Source organism: Ranitomeya imitator, chromosome 5 (genome assembly GCF_032444005.1).
Source record: "Ranitomeya imitator isolate aRanImi1 chromosome 5, aRanImi1.pri, whole genome shotgun sequence".
Lineage (NCBI taxonomy): Eukaryota > Metazoa > Chordata > Amphibia > Anura > Dendrobatidae > Ranitomeya > Ranitomeya imitator.
This window is the reverse complement of record NC_091286.1, coordinates 48,243,809-48,271,610: the sequence shown is the minus strand read 5'-3', so window position 1 is coordinate 48,271,610 and position 27,802 is coordinate 48,243,809. Positions and strand designations below refer to the sequence as shown.

The 27,802-nt window shown below is 43.0% G+C and overlaps 1 protein-coding gene across 1 annotated transcript in view; it reads left to right on the top strand.

The window, feature by feature from the left end:
• Positions 1–26,326, top strand: part of LOC138681274 (mucin-like protein) — a 52,096-nt gene extending 25,770 nt beyond the window's left edge. Inside the window, exons 13-20 of the mRNA XM_069768642.1 lie at positions 494–613; positions 10,033–10,149; positions 15,878–15,898; positions 16,536–16,615; positions 18,676–18,859; positions 20,690–20,815; positions 24,098–24,254; positions 26,010–26,326. Of these exons, the coding sequence (XP_069624743.1) occupies positions 494–613; positions 10,033–10,149; positions 15,878–15,898; positions 16,536–16,615; positions 18,676–18,859; positions 20,690–20,815; positions 24,098–24,254; positions 26,010–26,145 (941 nt within the window). The 3' untranslated portion in view covers positions 26,146–26,326. The remainder of the gene's footprint in view (positions 1–493; positions 614–10,032; positions 10,150–15,877; positions 15,899–16,535; positions 16,616–18,675; positions 18,860–20,689; positions 20,816–24,097; positions 24,255–26,009) is intronic.
• Positions 26,327–27,802: the final 1,476 nt, after the last annotated feature.

The following is a 27,802-nucleotide window of genomic DNA, read 5'->3' as shown; positions in this document are numbered from 1 at the left end:
ATGTACCAAACCTTATAATAAGAGTCCAAGCTTGAGAAAGGCTCTCCATGAGCTGAAATGTCGCCATGATGGGCTATTAAAACCTGAACACTTTTTGAAACTTATTTGCAATGGTGTGCTGCCTCTGACTTTTTGGATTCTTATCTATTATCTATCTATTATCAATCTATCTATCTATCTATCTGTCTATTATATATAATCTATTATCTATCTATATCTATCTATCTATTATATATTATCTATCTATCTATCATCTATCTATTATCTATCTACCTATCTATTATATATTATCTATTATCTATCTATCGACTAGCTATTATCTATCTATTATATATTATCTATCTATCTATTTATCTATCATCTATCTATCAATTATCTATCTATCTATCTATCTATCATCTATAAATCACATATAACTGTATTCCTATCCATCCACTATTACTCAGAGGGTGCATGCATTTACAAGCATTGACCGGTCTTTTGTTGCTTGCAGATCTTTGTTTGCCTCCTTATCCTTTCCCTTGTCATGAAAGTGCTGACTGCGTCAGATCCAACAATTCATACTCGTGCCGTTGCAAGCTAGGATTTTCTGGAGATGGAAAAAATTGCTCAGGTACACAAAATGATCAACCACATATGCAATATTAGTGAAGCACAAATGTGAAAACCAGATCAAAATAGTCTCGCCATATTAACACCAGTGTTCTGGTGATCCCAGGAGGGATTGTCACTCTTTGGTGAGTCCATAAAAGCTGTTTGCATTTGGGAGACCTAAAGCAGGGGTCCCCAACTCCAGTCCTCAAGGCCCACCAACATGTCATGTTTTCAGGATTTCCTTAGTCTTGCCCAGGTAATAATTGCATCACCTGTGCAATGCAAAGGAAATCCTGAAAACATGACCTGTTGGTGGGCCTTGAGGACTGGAGTTGGGGACCCCTGACCTAAAGGATCAAAAGAACGTCAGCCCAATAGATAACAGATGGGTTCAAAACAGGTGACTCCAATTTATTATCTACCTTTATACTAAAAGGGATTGTCAAAAGGCAGTCACTCGCTTTATATGTATGTCAACTATGAATTCTCTTAAAGCGGATGGATCTGTCTCCAGATTTTGCAACACAAGCTGCATACACTATTACGTAGATCTCTTAGACCTAATAAGACTGGTGGACTTACTTGAAAATCCATGTTAGGATGTCTGTATAATTCTGAAATTAAAGGTCCGGATTTAGACTACTCTATGTGACTGCGGACTTGTGAATCTTTACATTGTGCGCACTACGGATTCTCTGAAGCAGTCGGTATGTAATTGCAAGTTTGCGATTTGCATACATGCGCTCATATGCCAACTAGACTTGCTCAATGCAAGTGTATTGAGCAACACCAGACACGTCTAGTCGGAATGTGGCTGAATGTATGAAAAAGCATACTTGCAGTCATATGACCGCCCACTGCCAGCGCTGTCATTGGAGAATCCTCACAGCATGCAGTGTGAAGATTCACAGAGCGACTGTAGACTTAGTAGCCTAAGGCCTGAGAACCTTTTAACCCCTTCCTGACATGTGCTGTATATGTACGGCACTGCTGGAGCTGCTTTCATGCAAACCGCCGTACATATACTTCTTCATGATCGAGCAGGCTCACGTTGAGCAATGTCGTGATCAAATGTGGGTGTCAGCTCTATATGACCGCTGACACCCTGCAACAACACCCATGATCGGTGCTGCTCAGAGCAGGAGCTGATGTCTCATCCTAGGACAATGTAAAAAAGTTTTTTAAAAAGTTATTAAAAATTGTAAAAATATTTTTTTAAAAATCACCAAATGAAGAACAACAAAAACTAATGTTAATCCAATAAATACATTTATTTATGTAAAAACAAACATAAACAGAAAAAGTACACATATTTGATATTGCTACATCCAGAAGGACCCAACATAAAAAACTGTCCTGCTAGATAACTCCTTAAGTGAACGCTGCAAAAAAATGAAAATTAAAAACTAGGCAAAAAGAAATGCTTTATCATCATGCCACACAACAAAAAGTGGAATAAATAGCGATAAAAAAAGACAAATAGAAATGAAATTGGTATCTATGAAAATGTCATCATGTTCCGCAAAAAATCAAGCAGCCATACAGCTCCGTCAGCGGAAAAAATAAAAAAGTTATAGCTTTCAAAATAAAGCGATGCAAAAATATATTTTTTCCATAAAATAGTTTTTATTGTGTAAAGGCGCTGAAACATAAAAAACTATATAAGTGTGGTATCACTGTAATCATACTTACCCAAGGGGTTGTCACGCACGCGCCCAGACTGGATGGCGCGGGCATACGGGGGTGTGGCCCCACTGGACCACAGACCAAACTTCCCTGGAAGGGGCGTAACTAAGTAGCTTCCTAGGTGTTCGCTGGAGCCTCTGATGGTGAGGTCAGACTTGTGCAATAGAAAGCTACCAGGTGCTACTCCAGGGTGGAGTCTGACTGTGGCTGCTAATCCCACTAAGGAATGGAGCGGGCACGGCTGGCACTCTGGCTGACAGGCGGGCACGGCTGGGACACAGGCAGGCAGACGGGTACAACAGAGACACTGGTGGGCAGGCGGACACGGCTGGCTCTCTGGTAGGCAGGCGGGTACGGCTGGAACATAGGAAGAACCGGTAGGGACCGGTCTGCAGGCAGGTATGTGAAACAGGTTGGAACCTGTTCAGACAGGAGGACTAAGTAACAAGTAGAAGGTGGAACTAAGAGAAGAGAAGGAGAAGGCAGAGCCAAGGGCGGAGACGCTGGAGGCGGAGCCAGGGGTGGAGATGCTGGAGGCGGAGCCAAGGGCGGAGACGCTGGAGGCGGAGCCAAGGGCGGAGATGCTGGAGGCGGAGCCAAGGGCGGAGATGCTGGAGGCGGAGACGATGGAGGCGGAGCCAAGAGCGGAGACGCTGGAGGCGGAGCCAAGAGCGGAGATGCTGGAGGCAGAGCCAAGAGCGGAGATGCTGGAGGTGGAGCCAAGAGCGGAGACGCTGGAGGCGGAGCCAAGAGCGGAGACGCTGGAGGCGGAGCCAAGAGCGGAGACGCTGGAGGCGGAGCCAAGAGCGGAGACGCTGGAGGCGGAGCCAAGAGCGGAGACGCTGGAGGCGGAGCCAAGAGCGGAGACTCTGGAGGTGGAACCAAAAGCGGAGATGCTGGAGGTAACGCCAAGAGCGGAGACGCTGGAGGCGGAGCCAAGAGCAGAGACGGAGCCAAGTGCAGAAACACAGGAGGCGGAGCCAGATAGAACCGCAAAGAGCGGAGCCAAATAGAACCGCAAAGAGCGGAGCCACAGAGCAAAGCCAGAGAGTGCGAAGCAAGGACTGAGTGCAGAGCCGCAAGAGTGCGGAGTGTAAGCAGACTGAGAACACAAGGAAAGAAAGCAGGGAAGGAAGCCACAGACAAGGAGACCGAGAAAAGACTAAGTACAGACAAGGCAATGGAACAAGACACAGGGACAAAGACACAGGGACCAGGATATTCTGCCTCCTGGAGGGCGGACTACAAGAACAAGGCAATAGCACAGAGAAAAGCCTCCAGAGAGGGAGAAACTCAGAGCAAGGCCAGGCAAACTCAGCAGCTAAACACTAACTGAGCTAACACATTGCACAGGCCCAGACCACAGGGTGGAGCTGCACTATATACAGGAGGCCTCTTGATAATTGGTCAGGAACTGATTAGACAGATGCACCTGATTCCTATAAGAACCAGAGAGTTCAGGCGCCGGCCCCCTATACACAAAGCCATGAAGCATGCACAGAGCAGAGACACAGAACATGGAGCTGGCATGAAACAGAAACCACATCATGGCCTGGAGCAGTGGGTAAGATTGTGTGAGAGATGTGAGGCCATGCTGTGATGCCAGCAGAGTTGTTACAGGGGTACAGATGCCTTATCAATTTTTACCATATATGGAATGGCTTAAAAAAAAAACAACCCAAAAACTATTGCTGAATTGCTGGTTTTTGTTAGTTCTTCCTCCCAAAAATCGGAATAGAAAGAGATCAAAAATGTAATTTGCCCAAAAATGGTAACAATGAAAAGGTCAACTCGTCCTGCAAAAAACAAGCCTTCATATGACTCTGTGCGCCAAAGTATGGAAAAATTATAGCCATCTAAGTATGTGGATGCAAAAACTTGGTTTTGCAATAAACTACATCTTTTAGTGTGTGACAGCAGCCAATCATAAAAAAGCAATATAAATCTGGTATCGTTGTAATCGCACCGACCCGAAGAATAAAGTAGTCTAATCACTTATACTGCATGAGGAACTGCGTAAAAAAATAAATAAAACCAATTCTTCACCTGCTGTTGATTTTTTTCATTCTGCCTTCCAAAGATCGTGGGGGAACACCAACATTCAGGGTCACTGCTGGGTCTTCCGCTCACAGGAACTCAAAATAGTCCTTCACTGACTACATTTTCTTCATGTTACAAGCACAACAGAGCTTCCAGGGCGGACCCTTCACTTCCGCCACCATGCTTTATACTGCAGCCACGCTTACACCCAGGTCTCTTTACTGTGAGTCTTCCCTTCAATGGCTACCGCCACCCACTTGGCCTTGATGGGGTCCGTAACTGGAGTCTCCTCCTCCATACATCTGCGGCTGAAGTATTGGGGCTGCTTCCTGGATCGGCACCTCCTTAGGGTGCTGCGAGGTATTCACTGGCCAGGATGCCATTAGAGCCTCCAACCGCTCCACCATGCCGCGGGGCCTCGGCCACACTGACACCACCACCTCCTCCTTGGACTCAGACTGGGACTTGGGCCCCCCAATGTCATCAGCCCACCAGGCCACTTTTCCTCCGACTGCCACGCAAGCTGCCACTTCCATTTGGACTCTCCTGGTCCCCCATGGAGTGCTACACCATACCGTTGGCCATCTCTCTTGATAGGGAAACCATAGCGCTCCATCACGACATGCTCACTGTTCACATTGTTCACCAACAATGGTGCCAGCCTGCTCTGCCATGAGTATATTCGTTGTTAGGATGTCTGTATAATTCTGAAATTAAAGGTCCGGATTTAGACTACTCTATGTGACTGCGGACTTGTGAATCTTTACATTGTGCGCACTACGGATTCTCTGAAGCAGTCGGTATGTAATTGCAAGTTTGCGATTTGCATACATGCGCTCATATGCCAACTAGACTTGCTCAATGCAAGTGTATTGAGCAACACCAGACACGTCTAGTCGGAATGTGGCTGAATGTATGAAAAAGCATACTTGCAGTCATATGACCGCCCACTGCCAGCGCTGTCATTGGAGAATCCTCACAGCATGCAGTGTGAAGATTCACAGAGCGACTGTAGACTTAGTAGCCTAAGGCCTGAGAACCTTTTAACCCCTTCCTGACATGTGCTGTATATGTACGGCACTGCTGGAGCTGCTTTCATGCAAACCGCCGTACATATACTTCTTCATGATCGAGCAGGCTCACGTTGAGCAATGTCGTGATCAAATGTGGGTGTCAGCTCTATATGACCGCTGACACCCTGCAACAACACCCATGATCGGTGCTGCTCAGAGCAGGAGCTGATGTCTCATCCTAGGACAATGTAAAAAAGTTTTTTAAAAAGTTATTAAAAATTGTAAAAATATTTTTTTAAAAATCACCAAATGAAGAACAACAAAAACTAATGTTAATCCAATAAATACATTTATTTATGTAAAAACAAACATAAACAGAAAAAGTACACATATTTGATATTGCTACATCCAGAAGGACCCAACATAAAAAACTGTCCTGCTAGATAACTCCTTAAGTGAACGCTGCAAAAAAATGAAAATTAAAAACTAGGCAAAAAGAAATGCTTTATCATCATGCCACACAACAAAAAGTGGAATAAATAGCGATAAAAAAAGACAAATAGAAATGAAATTGGTATCTATGAAAATGTCATCATGTTCCGCAAAAAATCAAGCAGCCATACAGCTCCGTCAGCGGAAAAAATAAAAAAGTTATAGCTTTCAAAATAAAGCGATGCAAAAATATATTTTTTCCATAAAATAGTTTTTATTGTGTAAAGGCGCTGAAACATAAAAAACTATATAAGTGTGGTATCACTGTAATCATACTTACCCAAGGGGTTGTCACGCACGCGCCCAGACTGGATGGCGCGGGCATACGGGGGTGTGGCCCCACTGGACCACAGACCAAACTTCCCTGGAAGGGGCGTAACTAAGTAGCTTCCTAGGTGTTCGCTGGAGCCTCTGATGGTGAGGTCAGACTTGTGCAATAGAAAGCTACCAGGTGCTACTCCAGGGTGGAGTCTGACTGTGGCTGCTAATCCCACTAAGGAATGGAGCGGGCACGGCTGGCACTCTGGCTGACAGGCGGGCACGGCTGGGACACAGGCAGGCAGACGGGTACAACAGAGACACTGGCGGGCAGGCGGACACGGCTGGCTCTCTGGTAGGCAGGCGGGTACGGCTGGAACATAGGAAGAACCGGTAGGGACCGGTCTGCAGGCAGGTATGTGAAACAGGTTGGAACCTGTTCAGACAGGAGGACTAAGTAACAAGTAGAAGGTGGAACTAAGAGAAGAGAAGGAGAAGGCAGAGCCAAGGGCGGAGACGCTGGAGGCGGAACCAGGGGTGGAGATGCTGGAGGCGAAGCCAAGGGCGGAGACGCTGGAGGCGGAGCCAAGGGCGGAGATGCTGGAGGCGGAGCCAAGGGCGGAGATGCTGGAGGCGGAGACGATGGAGGCGGAGCCAAGAGCGGAGATGCTGGAGGCGGAGCCAAGAGCGGAGATGCTGGAGGCAGAGCCAAGAGCGGAGATGCTGGAGGCGGAGCCAAGAGCGGAGACGCTGGAGGCGGAGCCAAGAGCGGAGACGCTGGAGGCGGAGCCAAGAGCGGAGACGCTGGAGGCGGAGCCAAGAGCGGAGACGCTGGAGGCGGAGCCAAGAGCGGAGACGCTGGAGGCGGAGCCAAGAGCGGAGACTCTGGAGGCGGAACCAAAAGCGGAGATGCTGGAGGTAACGCCAAGAGCGGAGACGCTGGAGGCGGAGCCAAGAGCAGAGACGGAGCCAAGTGCAGAAACACAGGAGGCGGAGCCAGATAGAACCGCAAAGAGCGGAGCCAAATAGAACCGCAAAGAGCGGAGCCACAGAGCAAAGCCAGAGAGTGCGAAGCAAGGACTGAGTGCAGAGCCGCAAGAGTGCGGAGTGTAAGCAGACTGAGAACACAAGGAAAGAAAGCAGGGAAGGAAGCCACAGACAAGGAGACCGAGAAAAGACTAAGTACAGACAAGGCAATGGAACAAGACACAGGGACAAAGACACAGGGACCAGGATATTCTGCCTCCTGGAGGGCGGACTACAAGAACAAGGCAATAGCACAGAGAAAAGCCTCCAGAGAGGGAGAAACTCAGAGCAAGGCCAGGCAAACTCAGCAGCTAAACACTAACTGAGCGAACACATTGCACAGGCGCAGACCACAGGGTGGAGCTGCACTATATACAGGAGGCCTCTTGATAATTGGTTAGGAACTGATTAGACAGATGCACCTGATTCCTATAAGAACCAGAGAGTTCAGGCGCCGGCCCCCTATACACATAGCCATGAAGCATGCACAGAGCAGAGACACAGAACATGGAGCTGGCATGAAACAGAAACCACATCCTGGCCTGGAGCAGTGGGTAAGATTGTGTGAGAGATGTGAGGCCATGCTGTGATGCCAGCAGAGTTGTTACAGGGGTACAGATGCCTTATCAATTTTTACCATATATGGAATGGCTTAAAAAAAAAACAACCCAAAAACTATTGCTGAATTGCTGGTTTTTGTTAGTTCTTCCTCCCAAAAATCGGAATAGAAAGAGATCAAAAATGTAATTTGCCCAAAAATGGTAACAATGAAAAGGTCAACTCGTCCTGCAAAAAACAAGCCTTCATATGACTCTGTGCGCCAAAGTATGGAAAAATTATAGCCATCTAAGTATGTGGATGCAAAAACTTGGTTTTGCAATAAACTACATCTTTTAGTGTGTGACAGCAGCCAATCATAAAAAAGCAATATAAATCTGGTATCGTTGTAATCGCACCGACCCGAAGAATAAAGTAGTCTAATCACTTATAGTGCATGAGGAACTGCGTAAAAAAATAAATAAAACCAATTCTTCACCTGCTGTTGATTTTTTTCATTCTGCCTTCCAAAGATCGCAGTAAGGCTCGGCTCACATTTATCTTGCGCTCTACGCTGAGCGCTTACACCGTGGTTTCCGTGTAAATCTCTGAAATATGTGATTCAAACAGACCCACTGGTTGAAGATTCCCTATAATGAGGCAAATATAGACAATGTGGATGATGTCTGACCTGCGATCCAGCAGTGTCTTTCTTTTTAGGCGTGCATAAAAGTGCGATGAAAAGGACAACGCAGAACAGTGGCCTAACGGAGTCCAGATTAACTGTGATTCCTCATTCTAATGAGTGGCTCCCTCTTGGGTTTCATCTGAATCACGTCATTTGGAGATTTATATTGAATTCCTTATATAAGTGCTCATCAATAAAATCTGCAACGCAATACTCAAAAAAATCAAGTCTCCACTGAGATCCATCATTTTTTAACTGAAATATAGGGGGCTTCCACTTTACTGGCAGTACAATTGCTCTAGAAAAGCTCTATAGCCCCTTGTTCACCAAAAGAAATTCAGCAAATTCTGCACTCCCAAATACAAATGCCCATCTCCCTTCTGAGCCTCAGTGTGCCTAAACCACAATTTGTGTCCACATGTTTGGCATTTCTATAGCAATGACAGCTCACCTAATTTGCAGGTGCATGTCTTCAGAAGCATGAGCGGGTCACTACAAAGTACTGGTCACTACAAAGTACTGGTCACTACAACGTCCTGGTCACTACAACAGCAGTTTGAAACTTTCACTCAGCAACACCCACTACTGCTTGTTTCTGGAAAACACCTATGGAGTCAAAATTGTCACAACACCTGTAGATAAATTCCCAAAGGGTTATAATTTCCAAAATGGGGTAACTTGAGGGGCTCTGTATATGGAGTCCACAAACCATTCTAGGAAAATCTGTGCTCCAGGAAGCAAATAGGTCAACATTTTAGTTCGTATGGTAGTGTTAAGTGCTTTGGGTGTGACAGAGAACTTCCCTAATCTTTCCCTCTCATGGTTGTTTTCTTGTCCAGCAGTCTCTCTAGCTTAATTGAGTTGCAACTTCATGAAATGACATAACCTGAAATGGTGGATGCTTAATAAATGTGGTGAGAAAACCCCATGTGAACATTTTAGGGATTGTCTGGGCAGTGTCATAGCTAGAGTCCCATGAGCCCAGCTGAAAAATTTGGACCTTGTCCCCCAACTTAATGTTGGTCAAATGTCAGGGCCTTTATAGCGTTTTAGATCCTATAACGACTTTCGTGTAGTGTCCATGGCACCTTCTTGTAATAATATCCTTGCTTCTTTCTGAAATAATGTCAACAGTCCTGGCTTCTTTCTGTAATAATGCCCCCCACCCTGTAATAATGTCTCTTATCCTAGTTCCTGTCCTGTTATAATATCTCCTTTCCTGGGCTTCTTCCTGTTTTAATGTTAACCATAGTGAGCCCCTTCCTGGTATAATGTCCACCTTCCTAGTATAATTTCCCTCCTCATGGGACCCTTCATGGTATAATGTCCTCTATCCTAAGCCCCTTCAAGTAATAATGTCCCCCATCCTGGGCCCCTTACTGTAGTAATGTCCTCCTTTCAGGCTCCTGCCTGTAACAATGTCCCCGTTCCTGGCATAATGTCTGGTTTAATGTCTCCCATCCTAAAATAATGTCCCTCCTTCCTGGTATGATGACATGCACAAGCATGATGTCACTGCCATGCGGTGCTTGTGACTGGCATGCCAACGTCAGCTGCTGGCCTCCAAGGACACACATCCAGCTCTGTCCCCAACATCCCTTGGCTATAATTTTGTATATCTAATAGGAGTTGTAATAACATGCATATTTATATATAGTTTTTCACTTTCTTGTATGTTTGTTTAACTCCTAACTCTAGATATTAATGAGTGCCAGAGTTTGTACGCATGTCCAAATGCCAAATTTGAATGCATCAATGCTCTCGGCTCGTACAGATGCTCATGCCTCTACAAAGGTGTTGAAGACTCACAATGTGGTAAGTTATGATGAGGGTTAAAAAACTTCTATACAGAGAATCCCAGCATGGTCATCTAAACCAGCCTATACAAAGTGGATGGAAATAGAAAAACTCTGGCTTGCACCTGCACATCCTTCCTCTTACATGGAATGTACCTTATGATCCCCCCTTCAAATGAACTACTAGGCCCAATGAACCTCACCATCTTGAGGACTTGCTCTAAAAAAAGTCAAATTGTCATCTCCAAGTTTTCCCTCTTACATCCTTCTTATTTCATCCAAACTTTCCTGATAACTTGACTTCATCTTGCATATGGGCCCAGACATAACTAATTGAGTAACAAGGAATCTGCTCACATATGATGGGATGAAATGTAAACTATTTTTACACAAACTCTCATTATTTCAATACATAAAGATTAGGCATTTTGGGTCATCCTTGTTTCACACCTCACAGGTTTCCAGTCCAACCCCCTTTGAACGTCGGTATAGAATTGGCCCCTCAACGAAGGGTCTAATCTTTGATTTATGTGGTATTTTACAACGGTCTGATGATATTCTGTTGATAAGGCATACATACATGCCTAAATGCGAAAATTACTTGGGTAGAATTTTTAGTGATGTTGATTGGAGACTTTTCTGGTCAAGAGCAGCTTATTATGGCATCATGTATCAGTAACAAAGAAAATCAATACAAAATCCTGCATTTCATACTCCAGAACTCCTATATTAGCTAGACTCATCTATTTCTCCCTTGTGTTGGAGCTGTGCTTTCACGAGGAGATCTGCCTTCCACCTATTTTGGGATTGTTGCCTTATAATTCCCTTTTGGACTAATGTTCAATCTATAATTAAACAAATTTTTGGTTTCGCCCTGCCACTAGACCCTCAGATCTTCTTCTTCCTTAATATTTTTTCCACTGAATAAATCCAGGAGGATTATTAGACTCCTATTGCATATATTTACAGCAGAAAGATGTTTAAAAACATCCCATTGGAAGCAAATCTCTCCCCCCGTCTGTACTAGGCCTATACACTAGGATCAAAGACATTAGAAATTGTTAATATGGAACTGCTATGAATGGAAATAGGGTTGGAAAATGTAATCTCATCTGGTCCCCTTGGGATATTTTCTGGATATCCCTGAATATTTGAAAATTATATACCTACATTTATCCGTCCCCTCTCTGTCTATTGTAAGTCTCATATGTATTCCCCCTTTCTCAGATTGTTAAAAATCAAAATTTCTGAATAGTGTCATAATCCAATGCATTTATACTACAGGGTGGGCCATTTATATGGATACACCTGGGTGGGCCATGTATAAGGATACACCTCAATAAAATGGGAATGGTTGGTGATATCACCTTCCTGTTTGTGGTACATTAGTATATGGGAGGGGGAAAACTTATCAAGATGGGTGGTGACCATGGCGGCCATTTTGAAGTCGGCCATTGTGGATCCAACTTTATAAATGGCCCACCCAGGTGTATCCATATAAATGGCCCATCCTGTAAACAACTTGCTTTGTCTGTTTTCATTGAAATCTGTTATGTTCATATACTTGCTTTTTTATTTTTCTTAAAATGTATATTTTGTAAAGCATGAAAATTTACAATTGAAAAAAAAAATTCTAAATGTCACAACTAGACTACAAAGTAGTCACCATATTATGATCAACGTCCCAAGGAACAGAAGTAAATTGTCCATCCCTGTTAGGGTATGCTCACACTGTGCAGATTCCTGGAGGAGTTGGCAAAATTTATGGATTTCTCAGAAATCTCAGGGAAACTCCAATAGCATAGCACTCCCTGATAGATTCCTGAGCATGACTCCGGGATGCTTCATTTCAAAGACCAGGGGCAAAGATGGGTCATGGGTGGGAAGAGGTGTAGGTGGAAAGGACGTGTATTGTACAAAGAGGGGTAGTTATGCAAAATAAATTACTATGTAAAACACTCTGCTATTGCTCCTATGACCATTTTAAAAGATTATATAGTGTGCACAATCATCCTGAGAATCTATAGGAAGAATCTTGGACTATTGCTTTCCAGAACACCTAGATCCAGAATTCTTACCGGGCCAATTGTCTGTGGTTTGCCAGGTCCTGTAAGTAAAGGTACTTTCTGGCTTCCTGATTATGTTGTCTTCTTTTCTACACTCCTTTCACCTTTTCTTTTTGACCTTTGGAGATTCAACTAACCATAGCTAGGCCATCTCAGCATGTGCTAGCCATCTCTCCAGTTAGCTTGTAGCCAAAAATTAAAATTAATAATTTTGCTATAATGCAGAATAAACCCACTAATAAGTCTGAAACCCTCCATTGCCACTATCCATGACCATCCATTATGACACACCAACCATTCCATTACCACCCATCATCCTCCTGTATCACTATCCATCATTTTCCATCACCAACTATCACTTTCCATCACCCACCCTACCTCCACCATTCTCAATCACCCTCCATAACTACCCATCACCCATCATCCTTAGACACTATTCATCCTCCATCATCACCTTCAAATCCTCCATCACCACCTACTATCCTCCTTCTCCACCATTCACTCTCCATCACCACCCACTATTGTCAATTGCCACCGTTCATCCTCTTTCACTGTTTATCACCACTGTCCACTCTCCATCTCCACTGATCAACCCTTAATTACCAGCCATCAACCTCCATCATCACCAATCAATCTTCATCACCACTGATCACTCTCCATCTCCATGGATCAACCTTCAATCAACATCCATCACCCTTCACCACCTATAACCCTCCATCTCCACTGTTCAACCTTCAATTACCACCCATCACCCTCCATCACCACCAATCACTCTCCATCTCCACAGATCAACCTTCAATAACAACCCATCATCCTCCATCGCCATCGATCATTCTTCATCACCAGCCGTTATTCTCTAGCACCTTGGCCGTAAGTGCTTTTTTCCCATCTTTGCAGTACATTATTTTGCTGCAGGACTTAGAAACACATAAGTAATGATCTCGGAGCTGAGTGAGCTCCCAATTGTCATTTACTCTTCACATTAAGGTCTATTTAACAAGCAAAGCGACAGGTAATGTATCCGGAGCTCAGGGCTGGGTGTACAACGCAAGGCTCATTAAATATTGCTAAATTGTTCCAACGTGTCACTCACAGAGATTGTTCCCGCAGTACGTGGCTTATGCTTGCTGTCATTGCTGGTTTTAATTTATGCCATGAGGGTTCCTGTATAGAGTGCCATATAGAAAGAGATTTTTCGGACGCATTGTCTTTATCACAGTGTGAATACACCAGCACTGAAAGTCGCTGTTCTGCTATTTAAAGCACAGTAATGGCAGTCTTTAGTGACATTTATGTAACTTTCTGTTTACGTACTGAGTAGGTGGGACCAGCTGAGGGTTAGGATGGGTACGACTCACAGACACGTGGGTTCTGCATGGAACGCGTCTAAAGGGATCATATACAATCTGTATCTAAAGAGTTTTCTGGTCATCATAGTCTATTATTCTTCTTTTCTTTGAAAACACAAACAGGCCCAGTGTTCATATCAAAGGGGAAAAACAGAAATTTGGCGAGCAGATCTCTGCGTATCTCTCAGATCAGTTTTCTTCCCCTTCCAATGAATGAGCCACTTCCCCACTTCTGCTCATGTATTGAGTTACTTGCACAACTAACATATAACCAACTTCTCCACCATTACAGAAGATCGACTCTCCACTCTACTCTCAAGATCACATCTCACCACCTGTGCACTTGACCCGATCCCATCCCACTTCATCCCAAACCTCACCACAGTCTTCATCCCAACCCTAACCCATCTCTTCAACCTATCACTAACAACTGGTGTTTTCCCCTCAAGCTTTAAACATGCCTCCATCACACCTATCCTCAAAAAGCCCTCTCTTGACCCATCCTCGGTATCTAGCTATCGCCCTATATCACTTCTCCCCTATGCCTCCAAGCTACTGGAACAACACGTCTACCTTGAACTGTCCTCCCATCTCTCTTCTTACTCCCTCTTCGACCGCTTACAATCTGGCTTCCGGTCACATCACTCCACTGAAACTGCCCTAACTAAGGTCACCAATGACCTCTTAACCGCCAAGAGCAAGCGACACTACTCTATCCTCCTCCTCCTGGACCTGTCGGCTGCCTTTGACACAGTGGACCATTCCCTCTTATTACAGACCCTCTCATCCCTTGGCATCACAGACTTGGCCCTATCCTGGATCTCGTCATACCTAACAGACCGGACATTCAGCGTCTCCCACTCACACACCACCTCCTCACCTCGCCCCCTATCTGTCGGAGTCCCACAAGGTTCAGTCCTAGGGCCCCTGCTCTTCTCCATTTACACCTTCGGCCTGGGACAGCTCATAGAGTCTCATGGCTTTCAGTATCACCTCTATGCTGATGACACACAGATCTACATCTCTGGACCAGATATCACCTCCCTACTAACCAGAATCCCTCAATGTCTGTCCGCTATTTCATCCTTCTTCTCCGCTAGATTTCTGAAACTTAACATGGACAAAACAGAATTGATCATCTTTCCCCCATCTCACGTGACCCTCCCCCCAACGAACCTATCCATTACAGTAAATGGCTGCCCACTCTCCCCAGTCCCACAAGCTCGCTGCCTCGGGGTAATCCTTGACGCTGATCTCTCCTTCAAACCACATATCCAAGCCCTTTCCACTTCCTGCCGACTTCAACTCAAAAATATTTCACGAATCCGTGCATTCCTCAACCAAGAATCTGCAAAAACCCTAGTCCATCTCTCACCTTGACTACTGCAACCTCCTGCTCTGTGGTCTCCCCTCTAACACTCTCGCACCCCTCCAATCTATTCTAAACTCTGCTGCCCGACTAATCCATCTGTCCCCCGGCTATTCCCCCAGCTTCTCCCCTCTGTCAATCCCTTCTCTGGCTCCCCATTACCTAGAGACTCCAGTACAAAACCCTAACCATGACGTACAGAGCCATCCACAACCTGTCTCCTCCATACATCTGTGACCTCGTTTCCCGGTACTTACCTACACGCAACCTCCAATCCTCACAAGATCTCCTCCTCTACTCCCCTCTTATCTCCTCTTCCCACAATCGTATACAAGATTTCTCTCGCGTATCACCCCTACTCTGGTACCCTCTACCACAACACATCAGACTCTCGCCTACCATCGAAACATTCAAAAAGAACCTGAAGACCTACCTCTTCAGACAAGCCTACAACCTGCAGTAACCACCGATCGACCAAACCGCTGCATGACCAGCTCTACCCTTGCCTACTGTATTCTCACCCATCCCTTGTAGATTGTGAGCCTTCGCGGGCAGGGTCCTCTCTCCTCCTGTACCAGTTATGACTTGTATTGTTTAAGATTATTGTACTTGTTTTTATTATGTATACCCCTCCTTACATGTAAAGCGCCATGGAATAAATGGCGCTATAACAGTAAATAATAATAATAACATATATATATATATATAACATATTATATATATATATATATATATATATATATATATATATATATATAACTCCAGTATATGCATATAAATATATGGAATTCCTCAAGAAATATATGGAATTTCTCAATGACAGGTGCCCACCAGTGGGTTACCCAAGTCTAGTACAACCCTCCACTTCGCCACCTCATAGGTCTCATAGTTACTTTGAACTCGTATATTAGGATTATATCCAGATATTAAGATTAACATTGACGTCTTTTTCTTTTTTTCTAGGTAACTCAGGGAATCCACCAGGTATGAATGGAAATTATTTTGTTTTTTCAAACTGATTTTACATATATGTTGGCATGAGATTTAGCAATATGAATGAGAGAAGAACAATCACTAAGGGTATGCTTAGATGTTGCATATTTGCTGTGAGTTTAGGTTCTGAAAGTTCTTCAGCTGTCCCATTTATCCCAAAAAAATCAGATGAATGGAGACTATTTTCAGCAACAGAAATTTCTGTAACAACTTCCACAGCAAAGACGCAATGTGTGAACACATCATAAAATATTGAAATGAGACAGATATGAGAAATAAAGAAAAAGGGAAGAATGAAAAGGTATATATGATAGATAGATAGATAGATAGATAGATAGAAAGATAGAGCAAGGAGTGGATGGATAGATGTGAGGTTATCTAGGTCTGAGGGCCATGGATATTAGATTGGTGGAGGTCCAGCTCTCGGCACCCCCGCCCCGCTGATCAGCTATTTGACGGGACCACGATGCTACGACTTCTTCGTTGTTTCCACCTTCCATACTGCACTATCCCATATTTATCATATTAGATGTGCTGATTGCAGATTTGCGCCATTCATGTGAACCTTTATTTGCTGGATGTGATAGTCCGTACAGTTTATAATCGTTGGGGAATTTTGTTTTAATAGGCTGGAATATATTTAATTGCACTGTGAATTGGCGAAACACAATTCCATTGAAAGAATTTTCCACACAACAAGAAAAAATGGTAAGTGTTTTTTTTATTATTATGATTTACTTTTATCTTTTTTAAGCATTTCAGACTTTTAAAAACACAAGAAAGAGTATGATCCACCTCACCCAAGTATAAAAAAACATTCCTGCTCAATGGTAGCAAACAAAATAGAATATAAAGAGTATCCAGCTTTTTTGGGAGGGCTAAAAAATGCGCAAAAATGTTATTGTAAATTCAGATAAAACAGGACATTTCCCCCAGAACTAGAAGAAATATATGTGAGCTTTTCCTACGTGCTTTGGACTAAAACATGCACACATCTGTGCAGCAGGTGATATAGATGACCTGGGTTCATTGCACAGAGAATCCATTGGGCAATTAGAGATTTAACGTAGTTCCTGGATCAAAATACAAAATCTATAAGAGTCACCCACGTACTACCTGTCATGTCTAATTGTGTCCCATTATATGAAGCGAAAGCTTTGGTCCCCACAAGGATGTGACTGCTACCTCCGCACCCTATAGTTACTGACATCATGAGGGTAGTCATGAGGTACTAAGATTTGGTGCAGAATCTTAGCTGTTATTTGTGTCCAATCTGTAGTGTATGAGAAGACGCTAAAGATGGCTATGATAACGCTGATACGTTAAAGTTGGCATAGTAGAAAAAATCCATCTAGTACAACCTACCAGTGCTCTTCTTGGTGAGGTCTAGAACCCAACCAAAAATTAGTTCTCCTGTACAGAACAGTTATGGCTCGGGTGGGTTACGTAACTCTCCAAATTCTGTTAATGAATACTATCGTCAATGTAATTTCCAGCAAGTAAATTCAAAATTTCATCAATATCTTTGAAGCAATCAGCTGCCCACGAGCAGCTGAGTTGATATTTCCAGGTAAAGAGATCAATTGCTTTCAAATTGGCAATAGCACAAGCTAATACTGAGCACGATGTGGAGAATTACTTGAACGCAAGAAGGGGATGTTTAGGAATTTTAAACTCTTGTGCGGGAAATGTCAATGAAGGGCATTCCCGGACAAATACTGAGCTAAGCTCCAGATATTTCACTCTATTACTTTATGTACAAGTTCAAGTTTGCAATAAACCATAATATGGAGGCCATAGAAATGTATTTACCTCTCAAATTTGAAAAAAGCAGAAGATGGACATACTGTATATTGTTAGCAAAAAGTTTTACGCTAAGCCTAACCACAAATTTTATGTACAAACACAGAAATAGTGCCCCTACTGAAGCCCTTTAGTGTTCCCACATAATTCAATAAGCCTTTCATGGCACCCACCCAATATGCTGCCTCCCCACGGTGTGATAGCTCCAAAAATGCCCCCCACAACACAGTGTGATGCCCCTACATACCGTAACTACACTGACAGTAGGATGCACCCGTAGAGCAACCTACAGATTCATGCCCTCACTGTGCCCCTTATGCAGTATGATGCTTTTACAGTACATTCCTGCATATTTATTCCCCCATGTACAGTATGATGCCCTAAGAGCCCCTAACACAATATGATGTCCTCACAGTATGATGCCCTCACAATGTCTTGTCAAATACACAGTATGATGCCCCATCGACCACCCACACACAGTAAGATGCTCAAAAACTTCCCAACCCCCTTCGATATGGTGTCTCACCTAGCCAGTGTGGCTGCGCACAGAAGGCACCATATAATGATGCCATTGCACCCGTTGGGCTGAGTATTAAACGGTGCATAAGCTCAATGGTGGAGCAAGGAGCTGAAGGCTCCCAACTCAATCATCGTATTCCATTGTATTTGCGTCCCCCAGAGCCAACAGTGCAGCTTCTTAATTGCATCTCTAACTGTTGGGAAGTATGTGTATGAGGAAATTCGGTTCCATAATATTAAAATGATCAAAGAAATATTCCAAGACCATCCCTACTTTTCTTTGTTTTCTTCCTGTATATGTCTCTCCCATTCCTTTCATGTTTCATCCGTTTCATTTATTGTCTCCCTGTATATCATGTACACATCGAAAAAAAGATGAGATTCAATTGCGTGAAAATGATATTCGATGACTCACACAATTCTTTTCTAATCTCTTCCTTAAAAAGCTGAAGGACCTTTTGTCTCTTGGGTTTGAGAACAAGTTCTACAATTTACAGTTCAAGAATTTAACGAAAGGGGGTTTATATGAACACAGGATCAATGTCTCCAGCGACACACCACATTGGTTTCTAAAGGATTACTTAACTCGGGTGCAGTCCTACTATCAGTTCAATTTGTCATCAGTAGAAGGTAAATTCTTATGATGTTTTGCTGATATTTGTGTGATAATATGTTTATATTATAGACATCCAGTATTTGAAAGCTGCATTAAAAAGTCATCTTGGTGATTATCTGATGTCCTGTTATTACTATATTTTTTATGCCTTAAAGGGAATCTGTCACCTACTTTTTCGTAATAAGCTGCGGCCACCGCCATTTGGGGCTTATCTACACCATTCTGTAATGCTGTAGATAAGCCCCCGATGTAACCTGAAAGATAAGAAAAACAGTCGGTCCTGGTGCACTCCGGTCCGACGGGCGTCGTGGTCCGGGTCTGGCACTTCCCATCTTCATGCGATGAGGTCCTCTTCCTTGCATCCTGTCGCGGCTCCTGTGCAGGCGTACTGATCTGCCCTGTTGAGGGCAGAACACAGTACTACAGTGCGCAGGCGCTGGGAAAGGTCCGAGAAGCCCAGCGCCTGCGCACTGCAGTACTTTTCTCTGCCCTCAACAGGGCAGACAAAGTACGCCTGCGCAGGAGCTAAGGTGATTGGTTAGAAGGCCACAACTGTTGGCACAAATATTAGAAAATGGAAGAAACACAAGATGACCTCCAATCTTCCTCTGTCTGGGGCTCCATGCAAGATCTCTCATGGTGTAAAGATGAATTAAAGAAAGGTCAGGAATCAGCCCAGAACTACGTGGGACAACCTGATCAATGACCCGAAGAGAGCTAAGACCACAGTGTCAAACATTACCTTTAGTAACACACTATACCATCATGGATTAAAATCCTGCAGGGCACACAAGGTTCCCCTGCTCACAACAGCACATGTTCAGGCCCGTATTAAGTTCTCCAGTGACCATCTGGACGATCCGGAGGAGGTATGGGAGAAGGTCCTTAGCTCAGATGAGACCAAAATAGATCTTTTTGATGTCAACACCACTTGCCATGTTTGGGAAAGAAAGATGAGTACAACCCCAAGAAGACCGTCCCAACCGTGAAGCATGGTGAGAGAAATATGATACTGTGGGGGTGCTTGTCTGCAAAAGGGACAGGATGACTGCTTCATAATGAACGTAGGATGGAAGGGGTCATGTATCACGAAATTTTGTCCAACAACCTCCTTCCCTCAGTAAGAGCATTGAAGATGGGTCATGGCTGGGTCTTTCAGCATGACAATGGCCCGAAACACACAGCTGGGGCAACTAAGGAGTGGCTCGGTAAGAAGCATTTCAAGGTTCTGGAGTCTCCAGACCTGAACCCAATAGAAAATCTTTGGAGGGAGCTGAAACTCAATGTTGCCCAGCGACAGCCCCGAAACCTGAAAGATCTGGAGAATATCTGTATGGGGAAGTGGGCCAAAATCCCTGCTGCAGTGTGTGCAAACTTGGTCAAGAACTAAAAGAAATTTATGACCTCTGTAATTGAAAACTAAGGTTTCTGTACCAAATATTAAGTTCTGTTTTTCTATTGTATCAAGTTCTTATTTCATGCAATAACGTGCAAATTAATTATGTAAAAATATTTAGATATAACAGTTTTGTGTAAAGCTGTTTTTTGCCACTGTTTTTCAACTTTTATTAAAAAAGTCTACATTTTTAGAATTATTTGCTGAGGTAACAACTCTTACTTTCCCACCTACATTTCAAAGGTAGAGAGAGCGGTGTAAAATTGCTAAAATCTGTATATTTGAGTGTAAAAACAAGAGACAAAAATGTATGAAAAACTCTTGATAAATTCCCAATGATTGCAAAAAAAATGACAAGAGAGTAACATCATCAAACTTTTGTATACAATATACAATAAGTCATAATAATATACCAATATTCATACTTTTCTATGCACTTTACTTTTAGATGTGGATGAATGTGCAGCCAATGAGCATCGATGCAGCAACACCTCAATGTGCGAAAATACATACGGAGGATACAAATGTTTCTGTAATTCCAGCATGGAGCTGGAGGGGAACGACTGTGCATCTGGTAAGAGATTATATTGCAAAAAAAATCTTATGTTTTTCTGTTTTGTGTCTTTTTTTTTGTATTCTCTATTTTGTGAAGATGACAAAACTGATTGCATTAACCTCTACCCAACTCCTGTGTTTATCTGCGTGGTGATTGTGATGTGAGAGGATGATGATGCTAAAGACTCATCTAGAGATTGAGGTCAGGAGCAGAACGATTACCATAGTCTGCTCTCCGATGGGTGTACCCTCCTCATTTTGCCAAATCACAAGGCTGACGAAGAGTCAGAGACTTGCGGCATTTTATCGAGGCAACACATGGAACACTTTGAGAACCATTGGCACAACTTGGCTTTATTTCCCGTTAAATTGGGGCTATGTTAACAAGGCATGACACTAATTAGCACTTATGTCTGATATTAGCTATGGTTTGGCATAATATAGCACTTGTTTGTACTTTTTTGGCACCATCGGATCACTATGAGGATATGGTGCAGCATTGTATGGGTTTGTTTGGATATTTATACTCTAGATGGGCAAATCATTATGTGGGCACAGTTTGGCGCAAAACGGAGTATTTATCAGAACATTTCTGGTGTTAAAAAGTGATATTTTTGCAATCAACACTTGTGCAAATATGTAACGCCTCCTTCTTCCGCTACCATTACGACTTTTCTGTAAAGAAGGCATACTTAGCGGAGAATGTAGTGTCAATTTTGATGGATTTACTAAAAGTAAATAAAAAATCTAATTGTATCCCAGTTCATAGCCAGTATAAATTTCAGTTTTGTAGCACTCTCCTCTATAGGGATTATTATTATTTATTTATATAGCACCATTGATTCCATGGTGCTGTACATGAGAAAGGGTTTCATACAAGTTACAGATATCACTTACAGTAAACAAACTAATAATGACGGACTGATACAGAGGGGCGAGGACCCTTGCAGGTTTTTTATTCTACAGGATTATGGTGAAGGAGACAATAGGTTGAGGGTTGCAGGAGCTCCGGTGTTGGTGAGGCAGTAGCTTCGGTAGTGGTGAGGAGGCATTGAGGTCAGTGCAGGCTGTAGGCTTTCCTGAAGAGATGGGTTTTCAGGTTCCGTCTGAAGGATCCAAATGTGGTTGATAGTCGGACATGTTGGGGCAGAGAATTTCAGAGGCTGGGAGATATTCGGGAGAAGTCTTGGAGGCGGTTGGATGAGGAGCGAATAAGTGTGGAGGAGAGAAGGAGGTCTTGGGAGGACCAGAGATTACATGAGGGAAGATATCGGGAAATTAGTTCAGAGATATATGGAGGAGACAGGTTGTGGATGGCTTTGTAGGTCAGTATTAGTAATTTGAACTGGATACGCTGAGGGAATGGGAGCCAGTGAAGAGACTTGCAGAGGGGGGAAGCGGAGGAGTAGCGAGGAGAGAGATGAATTAGTCGAGCAGCAGAGTTAAGTATGGACTGGAGAGCTGCAAAGGTGTTAGCAGGGAGGCCGCAGAAAAGGATGTTGCAGTAGTCAAGGCGGGAGATGATGAGGGCATGCACAAGCATTTTAGTAGATTGACAGTTGAGGAAAGGATGGATTCTGGAGATATTTTTGAGCTGGAGGTGACAGGAGGTGGACAGAGCTTGGATGTGAGGTTTGAAGAACAGGGCAGAGTCAAAGGTTACTCCGAGGCAGCGGACTTCCGGTACGGGGGAAAGCATGATGTCGTTGATTGCGATAGATAGGTCAGGTAAGAAAGATCTATGGGATGGAGGAAAGATGATGAGTTTAGATTTGTCCACATTGAGTTTGAGGATAACGGAGATTGCTGAGTACAGCACTCGTCTACCTTATTCCCATAGATTTGGAACAGTTCAGTGATATAGCAATGATCCAGCAGATATCGCCTGTCCTCTTTCCACCAATCTACTCTTTGTTGCTCATTTTCATGGAGCGATGACATGTCGTATATATAGGGTGGGCCATTTATATGGATACACCTAAATAAAATGGGAATGGTTGGTGATATCAACTTCCTGTTTGGGCACATTAGTATATGGGAGGGGAAACTTTTCAAGATGGGTGGTGACCAAGGTGGCCATTTTAAAGTCGGCCATTTTGGATTCAACTTTATTTTTTTCAATGGGAAAAGGGTCATGTGACACTTATTGAGAATTTCACAAGAAAAACAATGGTATGCTTGGTTTTATCGTAACTTTTTTCTTTAATAAACTATTTACAAGTTTCTCTTTGTTTACAGCCATTGACATGTCGCAGAAGTTAACATAGAGGAGTGGATAGAAATTGTGTTGATGTCTGGTGAACGCAGTACCCGGGTCCTTGCAGCAGATTTCAATGCAAGACACCCTGTGCAAGAAAACTGTCACCATTCCCATTTTATTTAGGTGTATCCATATAAATGGCCCACCCCCCAAAAATTGCCTCATCACTGAACATAATGTTCTGTGTAAACTGAGGGTCCTGTTCCAGTTTTTGTTTTGCCCATTCTGCAAATTCAGTGCGCCAATGTGGGTCACCAACCATTCCCATTTCATTTAGTTGTATCCATATAAATGGCCCACCCTGTATATGTGACCGCAAAAACCTAAGATAGAATCAAAATGAACATATACCCCACTGTAAGGAAATAAGTAAAAGCAATAGTGCATATAAATAACATAGGAGACTTAGTAAACACAAGTTTTGATATAAAAAGGCGTAAAAGTCATCCCACCAGTGTCATGCTGTACCCAATCAGGATGGTCCTAACCTCTAGTATTAAAAAAGGGCCGAGCATGACCGGGTCCCGAATATGGACACGCAGCTGTGCAAAGCTATATAAAAGTAATGTCCAGCTCAAAAAAAGGAGGCCACATCTTTACCTGCACTAAGTGCAGAAATCTAAAACTTAACGGAAAAATAAGAACTGGAGTATAAGTTAGTATGCATGCAAGGTATATGAGCATGATTGCACACAAAAACAGTGTAAAAGCCACCTTATCAACATCAAGGTGTACCCAAATCAGGACCGCTGCAGACAATCACTAGTCTCAGTGATGACACTGGCAGGCTGAAAATGTGACCACGATAATGAGATTAGCTAGAGCGGACTCGAGCATGAACGGCATATCATCGATCTAGGAAAGTAAACAAAGAATAATGGAGTCAACTCTGCTAAATCCACATGAGTATTTTGAATTGTTGCTAAAGCAAACTTTTTGCCTTTATTAAAGGATTAGTGTTCAGTGTTAACCTATATATATATATATATATATATATATATCAACAATAATGTAATACATTTTTGCTTTTACCTTGAAAAGTTTCCCGGATGGAAGAAGCATGGATTGACATAACAAACTCCAATGAAAGAAAAAACCTAATCTTGGGTTTAGTGCTGGGCTTCGGGATACCCCTTCTCCTGCTCTTACTACTTTTTATCTATTACCTCTGTTTCAAGAAGAAAACCAGAGAAGCCATGTACGTATTTTACATCTCTCTAACAAGTATGGCACAGATATTCTATGGAAATGCTCTGTTAAGCCTCCTTCACACGTACGTGTCTCCAGGAATGTGTGGTGACAGTTTCTATCCATGGCACGGGCCGCAAAACATCCCGCACAAGTGCACACTGATAACACACGGATGACATCTGTGTGTCATAAGAGTGACACGTACCGGTGCCTAGGAAAAAGTGGTACAGTTTGCGCTGTTCCCAGGCGCCGGGTGCTGAAGGCAGCTCTCATAATTGTCACCTGATCACCCTGAGATTAGCATGACCAGGCAGGGTTATGTGAGTTGAGCACCCATTGTGTACTCTGTGTGCAAATTGAATAAATGAAAAAATACTGGTGTGGGCTCCGTCGTAATTTTCATAACCAGCATGAGGGCTCATATTGTATGTAGAAGGCCAAGTGGGGGCTCATACTGTATACAGAGAGGCCATAGTAAATGAGGAGGAAAAGGGAAGTTCATGGTTGAAAAAGTTATAATTTGATTCATTACATATAATATAAATAATACAGAAATACAAAAGAATGACAATAAATAGGTTTACCCAACCGCTAACCATGAGTGAATAAAAAGTTTTGGTGTTATCATTCATAGTCTCTGAAAAAAGGCCAAGAAAGCAAAAATTCTGCCGGGGTGTGCAAACTTTTGAGCACAACTGTGTATGTGTGTGTGTATATATATATATATATATGTATATATATATATATATATATACATATATATATATATATATATATATTGCAAAAAAATGAGAGCAGCACAGAAAAGAAAAACAAAAATCAGGGTGCAAGGCCCCTCAGGCATGTACCAAACCTTGTCATAGAAGTCCAAAAATCAGAGGCAGCACACCATTGTGGATAAAGTTATGAAGGTATTCATATTTAATAGCCCATCATGGCAACGTTTCGGCCCGTGGAGAGCCTTTCTCTGATTTTTGGACTTCTATATAGATTTTGCGGCAAAAAAAGTATTGCTGTCTATGTAAACGCATGCGTTTTTAAGCACATGCGTTTGGTTGCGTTAAAAACGCATGCGTTTTTATAAAAAAAACAAGAAAAAACACTGATAAGCCACCCCACACCATAAAATTGATAAAGGGATCCTAACCCTAACCCTAACCCTACCCCTAACCCTAACCCTTGGGATCCTAACCCTAACCCTAACCGTAAGGGTTAGGGGTAGGGTTAGGGGTAGGGTTAGGGTTAAGATCCCTTAGGATTAGGGTTAGGGTAAGGGTTAGGGTTACTAGGGATCCAAACCCTAACCCTAGCTATTTCTGTTTATAGTGGGTTTTCTTGTTGATTTTGATGATTGGCAAGTTGTCACACACTTCTCATCATGCGTTTAAAAAACGCAAACGCATGAAAAAACGCATGTAAAGCGTCAAAACGCCACGTTTGCAATAAAACATGAAAAAACGCATGCGTCTAAAAAACGAGGCGTTTTACCGCGTTTACATGCGCTTTTTTCACCACATGCGTTTGCGTTTAAAATGCTGCGTTTTTAAACGCAAATTTGAAACCAGCCTTATTGGTCATCCAGACACAATGATTGGTCCATATGTGTGACTGTGCCTCGAACTGTCACTCAGAACCCCACCAATCACACATTAGTAGCCTTTAGATTAAGAATTATTGCAAATGTATCAACATATTGATATCTATGAAGAAGTAGATAAGAGGTGTAGACACATAAACAGCACCATGTCTTTTTGTTTTACAGCATTGCTTCAGCGCCAGATGAAAGCATAATCCCGAACCAGAACGTTTGCGCCTCTCAGATTATCTGCTCGGAGCCCATGTATTTCTACAAGGTGCACTTCTTACCTCCAGGGTCTCCACCGATGCATGACCAATAAAGACCAAGCTAATGAAAAGTTCTGAGCAGTTCTGCAGGTGACAGTGAAATAACTGTGCTCTAATATACATCTCCAGCAGTTTCTCTATCACCTATGGCGAAAGAGGAATCATTTTATGGGTTGACCATATTATTTAATAAAATCATACATTGTACAGTAAAGATACAAATTACCAGTTGAATGGGATATTTGTTCAAATTCTGTAATTAAGCTGCACACAAAAGTGATAGAATATTTTTGTTACATGCAATAATTCAGTCCTTAGAGGGGTTTACCCATGAGATACATTTATCACTAACCCGATGGCTTAATACAATCAAAATAACGGTGGAGAAGACCCTGGTGGACCTATCTAGGCTTGCACAAGATCGATCTCCCTGCAGAGCGTTCATCCATCAGTCATCATGGCTCAAGATTGAGCTGAAGGCCGTTAATAATAATACATAATAGAAGTTATGTAAGAAATGTATGATTTCTGGGGGTCCAACTGCCAGAAAAAGAGAGAAAAAGGGTTTCAAAGTCCCCTGTGTGAATAGTGAATGAAAATACATGCATGACCACCGCTCTATTGACTTGTATGGAATTGTTGGAGATTAGTTTCATAGCAGTGAATCGAGCAATGGTCCCGCATATGCGTGGTCATGTATGGCAGATTCGGTCCAGTCTGTGACCATATATTATAAACTTCCTCGACTCGGCCCCCTCCCAACTGAAACGAAAACACAGAAGACTTAGTTTTTTGGATTAAATTGGCCACATATTAACAAATCTAATAATAAAATGAACTATTTAAAATACAGAACTGGGAAGGTCCTTGACACTACCAAATCTGGCACTTTTTTTCAATTGAGACGTAAGCCCCAGGTTGATGGCGCCACACCACCACTGTATGTGGTAGATTAAGCAACCCCTGTCCAGAGCCCCAAACTCAGTGTCAGATCAGCGACTACTTAATTAATTTACCTGGAAGGGAACCATCCATATAATTTCCTCTACAACCAATTTAGCACCAACTACATGGACTCCCCATTGCCTTCACCACCATGACCCAAAATAAACTACAATTTAGAGCCTTCAGAATATCCTCCATTCCGATTCTGTAAACCAATGTTATACCAATTTATTTGTGTGGGCAAATGGGACTCTTTACTGGTTGTCCCCACATGTATTAATGGGACACCTAAGGCTACGTTCCCACCATGAGCTTTTGGTGAGTTTTTGATGTTGCAGATTTTCTGCACCCATTAAGTAAAATAGGTTTCTTGCATTTTTTCAAAAATACGCAGAGCAAAAAAAACCTCACAAAAAACTCATCCTGGGAACATAGCCTAAAGTGGCCACTTTTCTTGCCATATCCTAAACCTCCACTCCTCCTTTCATCCCCCTACACACCACCTATGCTCCCAATTTACTATATAATAGTCTAAGGGTCATTTCCGTCTTTCTGTCCTTCTGCCTGTCTGTCTGTCACGGATATTCATTGGTCGTGGCCTCTGTCTGTCATGGAAATCCAAGTCGCTGATTGGTCGCGGCAAAACAGCCACGACCAATCAGCGACGGGCACAGTCCGGAAGAAAATGGCCGCTCCTTACTCCCCGCAGTCTGTGCCCGACGCCTGCATACTCCCCTCCGGTCACCGCTCACACAGGGTTAATGC